The 11,747-nt window shown below is 36.7% G+C and overlaps 1 protein-coding gene across 6 annotated transcripts; it reads left to right on the forward strand.

Annotated features, from left to right (window-relative positions):
• On the forward strand, positions 1-11,310 carry LOC143035094 (FAST kinase domain-containing protein 4). Of its 6 annotated transcripts, none has more exons than XM_076201635.1 (7): positions 1-72; positions 2,068-2,207; positions 3,282-3,425; positions 3,599-3,678; positions 5,499-5,610; positions 6,414-6,590; positions 9,964-11,310. In XM_076201635.1, exons 2-7 carry the CDS (start codon positions 2,097-2,099, stop codon positions 11,233-11,235), a joined length of 1,896 nt encoding a protein of 631 aa, XP_076057750.1. In that variant the 5' UTR covers positions 1-72; positions 2,068-2,096; the 3' UTR covers positions 11,236-11,310. The 6 variants fall into 6 exon arrangements, with proteins under 6 accessions (XP_076057750.1, XP_076057749.1, XP_076057748.1 ...); XM_076201634.1 differs by having other exon boundaries at positions 23-122; XM_076201633.1 differs by having other exon boundaries at positions 28-130.
• Positions 11,311-11,747: the final 437 nt, after the last annotated feature.

Here is an 11,747-nt window from a genome sequence, read left to right on the forward strand (position 1 = left end):
GTTCTGCGCAAGTCTGCGTTCAGATATTATTGTGTTGTAAGAAGTGCAGTCGTATCGTCTGCAGTTCCTATGGTAGTGTGACCTCTATGCTTGCTTTGTGAATGAATTTTATTTCAATATAGGTACATCAGTAAGTTATACGAACTATCTACTTATAAAAGTGTAATTATAAACTTTTGTCATCACACCATCTTCATTCCAAATTACTTTTATTCATTGTAGTCGGGTTGTAGACATCAATTTGGCCTGTCCGGGAGCAGTCGGATCACACTCATGTTTGTTTATCACAACATTTACAAATATAAATTATTATTGCAGTGTTTATACGTGTTGGGAAGTGTGTGATTGTATAATCATAGCTATCAGTCAAATAGGAAATAGGTTAGTTTAGCAGGATTGGAGTGTTTTAGAAAGTGACAGCCTCAAAACAAATAATTCCGCTGAAATTGGGGCAGTACAGAACCTACAAGTGCAAAATATACCCGGCAGTTCTCGCATTACGTTGGAGTGAAAGTACTGATAACGATACAATGCCGTGTGTCTTATCTTTTCATTCATCATGAAATATGTAATTTAGGCTGAAACCATGATTTCTGGTGAAAAACTGTCAAGTACTCTTGCAATCTTAAACTAGGGTAGGAAGTTTTGGTCATTGTTGTAGATGTAGGGTAGGAAGTAGAATATGAAACCGTTAAAAAACTAGACCGTATCTACAGAGCAGAAAGATCTGATGAGAACATAGAGAATCTTGAGTAGGATTGAAAACACATGAAATTGCACAAGTTTGCCAAGTTCATTTGCCAAACAAACTTGGTAACTGGACCCCAACCAAATGAGGTTTTTAGAAAGTTAAAAGGTAACATTATATACTACTGCTGTTATCTTCCAGCAACCTTTGTATAAAGTGTCATGAATATAGGAATTATTTTTATTAGTTTATGGTGGTTTTGTGTTGAGAATTAATTTGATAAAAAAAAATGTGTCTTAAAAGAATAAAGGTAAATCTCCAGAAATGTACACCTAAGTGATATATCAATAGAAAATTAAATATTCATTGTGTAAATTATAATACATCAAAGTGATATACATTTTTATTTGCAGAAATCAATAACAAAAAAAGTTGTTGTAGAAAGTGAACTAATGGAAGTCTAATAAATTGGTCTAGTTTAACCTAGCCTAACCTGTGGGGTATGTTAGTATCCCAAGAGGTCATCAGACTAGATTAGACCTATTTGTTAGACTTCTGTTGGTTTGTCTTCCACTAACAAGCAAAACAAATGTGGGATTTTGAAGCTTGCTGATGTCCAAGTTGTTGCTATTATGTTGCTTTTGGCAATTTTTTTTTTATTTGTTTCCACCAAGAAAAAAAAGATATTGCATTGATGTATTTAAGTTTATAAATTTAATATCTAATTTTTATTGACATATTGCTTAGATGTGTACTTCTGGAGTAATACTTTATTATTATTTTTTTTTCCAGTGATTGTATTGAATGAAAAAGTGAAAAAATTGAGTTATGGACAATGTTTACTGAAGCCAATATAAATATTAGTGTGATCAGTCCCTGAAGTTTCCATCACTAAGAAGTAGTAACTCCTCTGTTTAATGGTACTTTGATAAGGAGTTGGATGATTTGAGCAAGTGCCAATTTGAGCAAGTGAAGAGTGATTGTCAGTTCAAGTGGGCATCATTTCCAGTGAGTGGTTAGGGTTGAGTAGGGTAGTTTATTCAACACACCAACTTATAACCTAATTCCACATCTATTCAGTTGTCATCCCCATATCAATATAGCTATGCCTACTCCACATCTCAGACAGTATTGACAGTACAGTAAGTGGGGAGTCGGAAACTGACGCCCTCTTGAACAGTCCCTGACTTGAAATGACCAGCATTCCTTTGGTACATGTCTAGAATTGTGGTTTAGGCATACATATATGTAGGAATTATTTGGTAACAATAGAAGGTCTGTTCCTAAATGTGCTTTGTGCAATGCAAAACCACATTTAAATCCAATCAGTGATTTCTTGTCCAGAAAATCTTAGTATTAATGATGGACTTTACTTTCAGCCATGACTTTGTAGTACCAAGGCACCAGGATGCTGCGTATGGGGAGAGGATTGTATTGCATTGGGTCATCTCCATACTATGTTGCCCATCGCATGGTGCTACGCTTGCTGGCATCATCGGTCACTGAAAGTCCAGTTCAGGTGAGTAGTGAATCTGCAAAAATCCAGAATGAGAGAGAGAGAAAAAAAAAAAAAAAAAAAAAAAAAAAAATATATATATATATATGTATATATATATATATATATATATATTTATATATATATTTATATATATATATGTATATATCACATGAAAACCACAGTTGGAGCAAAAAGTACTGGAGACAGGGAATCTATATATTTTGATTGTAAACTGCAATCCTCTTCAGTTTGCAATTGAAATATATAGATTCCCTGTCTCCATTTTTTTTTGCTCCAACTGTGGTTTTCATGTGATCAACAAATGTGGTATTACATTTTTCATCAGTTAGATATATATATATATATATATATATATATTATATATATATATATATATATATATATATATATATATATATATATATGAAAAAAAAATGGGTGGGGAAGGGCAAATGAAGATGTGTTGGGAATAGAGTTTATTGCCCTAACGTTTCAACCAACTTGGTCTTCTTCAGAGGACGTGTTGCATTACAATTAGACCACAAGTCTAATTGTAATGTAACACATCCTCTGAAGAAGACTAAGTTGGTTGCAACATTAGGGCAATAAACTCTATTCCCAACACATCTTCGTTTGCCCTTCCCCATCCATTTCTCTCTCATTAGTCTGAAATGATTTTAAATATATATATATATGTATGTGTGTATATATATATATATATATATATATATATGTATGTATATGTATGTATATATATGTATATATGTATATATATATATATATTTATGTGTTTATATATATATATATATATATATATATATATTTTTTTTTTAAGTCCTTTGATATGATAATACAATATACCATATAAGTTTTATACTGATTAATGGCAGATAATATTGTGTGACTGATTGGTAAACACAGCCCAGAAGGGGGCCTTGAGCAGTCAAAACCTCTTTTAAGTTGGATACCATATCTGAGCTGCATAAAATCTCCTGTACTTCAGTAGAACAAGATTTATAAGGCACATCATCATACCACAGAGGCTGTTAATTTCTTGAGCATTTTCTCATCAATTTGTCATGTTTGCCTTCTCAGGTTGAGTCAGCAGGAGATGGAGTCAGTTCACCTGCTGATGTCAAAGCCACAACAGCATCCCTGTCTGTAGATTCAGCATGGGATTTGTCCTCTCTCCTCCAGCATGTCAAGGAACGGGATTTTGATGGAAGACGAGCATTCCAGGTGAGATGTAGAGCACTATATATGTATATGTGTGTGTATATATATTTATGAATTGTGGTTGTTTTTTTATGTAAACATTGCATTTGGAGATGGAATGAAATAATGAGTCTTGATAATATTCTAAAAATGTTGAGTTTATTATAATAGACTGAGAAAAAAAAAATTTGTTTCAGGTTGTAAATGTGATCTCAAAGTGGGTGCAGGAAAACAAGATAACTTTTAAGGATGTTGAACTTGAAGAAGAATATAAGAGGTAAGAATCTCTTCATGTATAGGGTGCAGGGTGGGGGTTTTGACAGAGGCTTTATGGGATATGGGAAAGTGTTGAGGGCTGTCAATAGTTTTTATAGAATTAGTAGAGCACATGTAAGGGTCAGGAATGGAGAGTGAATAGTTTCAGGTGAGGTGGAGTTGCACTAGGGAATGTCATCATGGTTGTTCAGCATGTATATGGATGGGTTGGTGAGGGAGGTGAATGCAAGAGTGCTAAGGAGGGATTTGGAGCTAGGAAGTGAGTGTGGAAGAAAGCAAGCCATTTGTTGTTTGCAGGTAACACTGTACTTGCAGCTGAGATAGAGGATAAACTAAAGCAGTTGGTGGCAGAGTTTGGGAGGGTGTGTGAAAGAAGAATGCTGAAAGTAGATGTGGGCAAAAGTAAGGTGATGAGATGAGTAATGAGTGATAATGTTGGTTGATTGGAATATAAGTTTAAAAGGTGGGAGGCTGGAAAAAATGAAGTGCTTTTAAGTATTTGGGGTCCTATGTAGTAGGAAATGGAAGAGTTGTTGTCGTTCCCTAGACTGTCTGTCCGAGCAGTCCCGAATGGAAGAGTTAGGGGTGTGTGTGTGTTATAGAGTAAAGGAGCCAAGTAAATGTCTGAAGGGGAATGGAAAATATATTGAGAAATAGGTATCTAGATATGAATACAAAGAGAGGGAATGATTGTGCCAGTAGTAGAGTATGGAGCACAGACTTTGAATATGAAGGGGGCAGAAAGGAAGACCATGTTTTTAATATGTATAGGTGGTGAAGCAGAGAATTGGGTCAGAGTGGTTGAATAAAGTAGATCAAAAAGTGTTGTGATGGGTTGGGCATATGGGGAGAATACATACATACATACATACATATACCAAGGCTTTTTCCCCCTTACAAGGGAGGTAGCCAAAAAGGAAAAGGCATAAAATCATTCCCACCCATTCCATCCCTGAATACACTCCACACCCCTCTACCCTCCCTCTTATCTTAGCACCTCCTGGATGACGGGTCATCCCTGCACCTTGTCCACTGCCCTGGGTCAGAAGCAGTGTCGCCAGACACAGCACATCCACAGCAAGGCCGCTTCATTAAATCGGCGACCCCCTTCTCCATCCCCCCATGCATAAAAGGAGAAGACAGGGAGAAATCTCTTCGGGCTGCGTCAAATTTTGCTCACACATACTACTTCACCCCCCATCCCCCCACCCATTCCACCTCATGTATCACAACATCATCCATATACAACAATTCTCCATTCACCCCTGTCTTCTGGGGAGAATGAATGAGGAAATACTAGCAATATCACTGTGGAAAGCAGAATTGGATAGATTGAACTTGAAAGAAGGAACAAGGAGATGGATGGATGGGGTAAAAGGGGCACTGGGTGTGAGAGGTATGTCTGTTAACAAGGATAAAAGAATACAAAAGATAAGAGTGAATGGAGAGTATTTGTAAATGGATGAAGAAGTGATGCAATGTAAAGGATTGGTCTAAACTACGATATAAATATTTTTAGATGATAGGTGGGGTTGCTATATAATGAAATGGTAGAGGTAACTCAGTTGTGGCTGTTGGGTCCTGTGTTTTGTTGCATTTCATTTGATGTGAGCAATGTGGTGGGGATAGGGGTGCTAAGATGGGAGGGGCAATGAATGAGTTTTGTGTGGGTATGGGGCAGATGTATGCTTTGACTGCTGTCTCACTTATAGAGGGGTAGAATGAATATGTGTATATATTTCAATACTTGTGTACTTTTATCCTGTTTACCTCTGATTAATGTATCTGTATGGTTCCTACATATGACTTTTATATTACTAGGTTGCTCACCTTGATTGAAAAAAATATAGCTGGTTCCAGTCCCACAACCTTGATGACTGCGCTGAAGAACTTTATGGTTATGGGTGTTGATAGTAACACATATGTTGTTCAGGTATGTAGTCTATGATGTGAAATTTGTAGCTGCGAAACTAAACAAAGCTACTGTAGTTTAGTTTGATATAATCTGTCATGGATGAAAGCTTGTATGGAGTTACAAAAACTGGTAAAATAAGGAATGGCAGGAGTCTTGAAAGTAGTTGGGATACAGATGAGAATGGGAGAAAGAACAGGACAATCTGAAGTCATGTTATGAGAATGGATGGTTGTAGTTATGCTCAGAAGATGTATGAATCTATGATACCACAAGTGAGAACAAAGGGTAGACCAAGGAAAATATTGGTGGATGTGATGCATGAAACCATATGTGGTTAAGATATCGAACAAGCAAAAAGTGCATGTGTGACAGTGAGTGTTTGAGAAAAGTATATAGAATAAGGCAGCCTGGTCCATGAAATGAATGCACCTGGGATGAAGCAGTAGTAAAATTGAGAAAGTGGGAAGGAGTGAGAACTGAGGATTTTGCTCTGCAGGTAACATCTGATCAGACTGGAAAAAAAATAATGATTAAAAAAATAAATAAATAAATAAAAAATAAGAAAACTTGACCAAATTAGGAAATAAACAAATGAATAAATTAAATTTAAGTACATAGATAGAATTAATAAAGTAGATGAATAAATAAATGTTGAATTATTCATATATTGGCATTATGATGTTTATATAATTATACTAATGTTCTGATACAACCAGAAATACCTTGCAGGGATAACAAAACCTTTGTATAAGTTATTTTTGATTTTTTTTTAATTCTGTAATGGAGGGGTTGACAGTTAAACTCTCATCCCCTCCTTACAGTGTGTTGAAGAAGGACTGCTGAAGATCATTAGCAGACGATGGGTAATGTTCATTCCATTTTCTCTGCAGTCGCTGGAAAATGAGCTGCTGTGGAATGTACGGAAAGTGTCTGTGTCCCTCTTGGTGTCCATAATGCTTTTACAGGCTCAGTACCAAGACACTGAACTGCAGCGGAAGGTGAGGGTGGTCTCGTATAAACAAACTAATTGATTTTGGCTATTCTTTATTTGGTATGGTTTGAGCCTCATTTATTGCATGTAATTTCTTTTTTTGTCTTTGAAAAGCATTGTATCATTAATTTTAGCTGCTTTTCATTTTTCATTTGATAATATGCAATTCTTCTCTTGCTTGTGTTTTGTTACCTGTTTCAAGGCATTCTGTCTGAGAGTTTGGTTATTTTTCATATGGTATGATTTAATCTTTATATGTTGTTTTCATGTATCTTTTTAAAAAGCATGATATCGTTGACTGTGATAACATCTTTATTTGTATTTTAACCTTTTTTAATGTGCTCCTGTGAAAGGGAATAAGAATGCACTTATAAACTCGTATTGAATGTATAAACTCATATTGAATGCAGCTATTGTATCCTCAATTTTTTTTAGAAGGCAACTTGATATCTTTTTCTCCCCCAAAGAGGTGAGGCATGCTTTGATTCAACCATCCACTTTATGAAGGGCAAAAGGCCCTGTGTATGTACAAAATATTATTATTATCTATTTATTTATTTATATTATTTATTTATTTATTTTTTTGCAGTTGCTTTTAGGTTTGATATTGTCTCAAAGGCATTCTGACTCTGACATTAATTACTTTTAATTTGTAATTATGCTCTTGAAGAAAGATGGTGTGAATGAGGGTTTGGTTTATTGGGAACTATTTTGATGGAGGGTAGTTCCAAAAATGATGCCTCATATTTTTTTACTCATAACTCAAAAAGTTGAGGAGCTACAAAAATGGGAGTGACACCATGAAAATGGTTCTTTGGGAAAAGAAATGGACATATTAGAGTAAGAATGTTCCCCTGGTTAGATATTAGATTTACATGGATATACCAGAAGACCTCCTTGTACAATTGGGATAGGTAACAGAATTACTTGAGTACATTACGTGGTAATGTAATGAAATGAAAGTACACAAGACTAGATTTTTGTGCATTGCATTACTGAATCTATACTGTGGTATTTGGGAATGTCTAGTATCAGTTTGTGTCTGGTGATGGTGGTGTAACCCCACCCTCTCTTGTGCCCTCTTATGAGCTCTGAGCTCTCATCCAGGAGCTTAATAACTGTTGATCACAAGTCCAACACATGATCCAAGACAATGGTGAATCTTACTCTGGTGTGTCAGGGTTGTTGATACAACCAATTATGGAGGAGGTTGCCAGCCACAACTGACTAAGTGGGATGGATTAGAAGATTGTAACAGACAAGTGACAAGGAATCTAGCCATGGCTACTGGGTGACTCAGTGTTCTCTTATGGAAGAGATTTTTTAATTTTGTCTGAAATGGGTAAGAGTTATGGTTTGATATTCCCTTAACCACTTGAGTAAGAGTCAAATTTTTGTGTGCAGCATTGGCTGCCATATGAACAATGCATCACACTACTTGCATTATAAAATGTAAAGTTACTACTGTATTACTCGTTCTTTTTTACTCTGAGTAATAATAAATGCAGAAAACGTGATCAAACCAGTTCACAGAATTCAGGGGTAACTCATGTACAACTACAAAAAATATATATAATCAATATACCGAGCCCGGCATCCTCGTGTATCTACTCGCACCTCATAACACCTATGTAGTTATCATCATACCAAAGTGGTTAAACATGCATCCCAAAGAGCCTTTTCCCTGTATAATGGGGTGGCCAAGTCAAGTATACACCCACCCATTACCCATCTAAAACCCATTCATTACTTGTTCTGTCTTAGCACCTCATGTTTGAAAGGTCATCTGTCTCACACCACACCACTTAAGTAAAGGCAATGCAGCATTATACATCACCACTAAAGCAGAGCCCAACAGCCAGTGTTGGTTTACTCCCATCTTTTCATTATATGACCCCCCATTCACTAAAAAAAAATATATATAATAAAATAAAATAAATAGATTAAAAAAAAAAAAAAAAAATACAGAGTTGATAAGTACATTCCTTAGGGCTGCATCATTTCTTGAGCCATTTATATCCAAATGGTTCTCAACAATCAAGCATTCTGTTACCCCCCCAGGTCTCTTTTTGCATGAGACCCATGGCTTCCAAGTAACCAGCAGTGGGCACTGAGCAAACCTGGAGGTCACTCGGGAAGAAAAAAAAAAAAAACACAACTAATGTGGTTATTGTCTTAAGATATTAAAGGGCAGTGCCAGATGAGGTGCTCAGTGCCTTCTTTTTGAAGGTAACAGTTTTAATAGACATCCAACAAACTACACAAAACAAAACTGCATGAACTGAGACAATACAAACAGAAAATCTACACTCAGAAACCAGAATCCTCCCCATAGAACAGCACATGAAAATGATAGGACACACAGTTCTATGCAAGAGCCATCTCTCCCATCCCTTGCATCATGTAACACAAATACAGCACCTGAATCCAATAAAAACTATGCCAACAATATACTACTCAAACATGTCTACCTACCTACCAACAGATCTACCACCAACATCATAATACATCCATGTAAAAGCACGTATACATTCAGATCATAAAACATACATACATATACCAAGGCCTTTTTCCCCCTTATAAGGGAGGTAGCCAAAAAGGAAAAGGCATAAAATCATTCCCACCCATTCCATCCCTGAATACACTCCATACCCCTCCACCCTCCCTCTCATTTAAGGGTCAGTTTTGTTGTTATGTTTTATGATACATATTGATGTATCATAAAACATAACACAACAAAACTGACCCTTAAATTCCATACTTCACTGGATTCCTACAGACGTTAGCTCATTGGAGAAATCCCTCCTACAACAAGCAAGAACTACACTGGCATTACTGCATTAAATCACCACCTGGCATTGAAACGGTACCAACACAGAATAGGACTTACCACAGAATCAAATTTCACATTGAAGATACTGAACACCTCATCCTACAGTACCGTATTCTGGCCTTACCCAGACAACATAATGTCTTCCATGAGTGACTTGTGTGCCAGTTCAGTGACATTTGTTGGTTACATAGGAACTGTGGGTCTCCTGTAAGAGAAACCTGGGGTATTGGATTGATTGAATTACAATCACTTTCTATTCACTCTTAATTTTTCACTGTCTCTTCCTCTTGCAACCAATGCCCCCATTATTTGTTCCTTCCATCTATTTCTTTGTTCTCCTCCCAAACTTACTCCATCCACTATGGCTTTCCACACTTTTTGTGAGTCTATCCTCGCTTACTATTTCCATATGCCCAGACCACAACAGTACTCTTTGATCTATCCTATATGACAGTTCTTTTTCCACCCTCCCCATTCTCATTATCATGTATGCATTTTTTATTACACAGCTACATAGTAATCTTTTTCTATGTTTTTACTTTTGCAGGTTTTGCGTGAAACATTATCAACAATACAGCTGCGATGGGTGGAGATACGTCTAGTTAGAGACCTTCATGCCATCTATCTTAATGTTAACTTATTTTCACCTGATTTCATTAGTAAGCTGGATGATAGAGTAATTGAAATAGCTGAAGATATGACTTATGAGGAGATGAGCCGATTATTCTGTGCTTTAGGGCAAACCAAGAGAAGGGTAACTCCCGTGTTACGGTCACTAGGCTTTCATATGGCCAAGCAGGCAGATAAACTTAACCCAAAACAACTGTCAAATGTACTTTTTGCCATGAATACACTTAACTTTCCAGATCAAGTGTTACTTGAGAAGATAGCCTCTGATCTTATTCCTCAGGTATCTGAAGTTGATAGGTCCTCTATCATCGGCTCAATATTGGTTTGCATGGGCCAGATGAAGTGGAGAAATACAACTTTACTAGAAGTGTTATCAGAGTGGGTTGAAAAGAATGCCGATACCTGTCGTATCAGTGACATGGCGTCATTAATTTTAACTCTAGCGTGTACATCTTACACTCCAAACAACTTTGAAAGTCTGTGTAAGTTCGTTCTTCCAAAGTTGTCACTTGAAGAAATTGGGAAAGAAACAGTTTGGTTGGATCTGGTGTGGTCTCTTGTGGTTCTTAATGTAGGAACTCCGGAAACTATCAAGTCAGTGTTAGAGCCAAAATTCGTTACCAAACTTCTAAGTTCAGCAGGCTATTCTCGTATGGGTATAAAGCTCAAACTCCTGAACATAAATGCTTGGGCACAACTTCTTCCATCCTACTCAGGTCCTACATTAGATCTCTCAGAGATGAAGGATGTCATTGTAACCCAGAGTCGTAATGAGCTTATCCTGACCAAAGGTGTACAAAGTCTCCTTCACAATTTCCTTCCTCCACCAAAATATATCTCAGAAAGTGTGCAGACCTGGATGGGTGTGCTAGTTGATGCTGAATTCTGTCTCGATGCTCGGGGTAACCCTGTTGTTGCAGCTGACGTGACCACCAAGTTTGGAGAGGTGAAAGAAAGTTCCAAACCTCTTCCAGAAGGAGCAAGTAGAGTAGGACTTTTTGTATGGGATTACAAGGATTACACAATTGGGACCCAAGAACTCACAGGTATCAATAAATTAGCTGTTCATTTGGTTGCAAACAATAATTACAAAGTTGTTCAAATCCCATACACTGAAATTAACCTGAAGGAGAAGACTGTAAAGAATGTACAATATTTGCAAAACAAGTTAAAAGAAGAATTGTTATAAGTGAATCTATTTGAAAATGTAAATAAATACCTGGTGTTTATAAGAACATGTTTTTATAATAAAGTGTAAATTTGATTTGTTATTCTCATCTTTTACCTTGGAAAGTTGTTCGCCCCCCATTTCCTCTGCAGTGTCACTGCCAAGAAAGCATTAGGAAGTCTCTTGTGTACTTTTAGATAAAAATGATAAATGCTATGGATTATATTTTTGTAAGTTTTACCCTGTGGTGGGGAGAAAAGAATGCTGCCACCAAGCATTCCCACTTGGATTGTAAGAGGCGAGAAAAACGGGATGGGAACTGGGACCAGGCATTCTTCTCCCTGTAGCCCCACAGGGGACTTTCCTAAAAAATGTAAAGGCATAAGAGGGTCTAGGAGTTTTCCAACCAGGACCCTAAGGTTTGGGTCTTTTAATGTGTGTGGATGTGGTACAGATGAGAGTAAAAGGGAAGAGATAGGCAGTATTTTTGTGAGAAGAAAGATGGATGTGTTGGCTTTGAGTGAAACTAAGTT

This window comes from Oratosquilla oratoria, chromosome 18 (assembly GCF_046742065.1).
Source record: "Oratosquilla oratoria isolate Oo_2021 chromosome 18, ASM4674206v1, whole genome shotgun sequence".
In the NCBI taxonomy this organism is placed as follows: Eukaryota; Metazoa; Arthropoda; class Malacostraca; order Stomatopoda; family Squillidae; genus Oratosquilla; species Oratosquilla oratoria.

Excerpts from the sequence above, each read along its gene's own strand:
- LOC143035094 (XM_076201635.1), top strand. The coding sequence starts at position 2,097 with ATGCTGCGTATGGGGAGAGGATTGTATTGCATTGGGTCATCTCCATAC. Across the intron at positions 3,679-5,498 it reads CTTGAAGAAGAATATAAGAG|GTTGCTCACCTTGATTGAAA; the intron begins GTAAGAATCTCT and ends TTATATTACTAG. Across the intron at positions 6,591-9,963 it reads ACACTGAACTGCAGCGGAAG|GTTTTGCGTGAAACATTATC; the intron begins GTGAGGGTGGTC and ends TTACTTTTGCAG.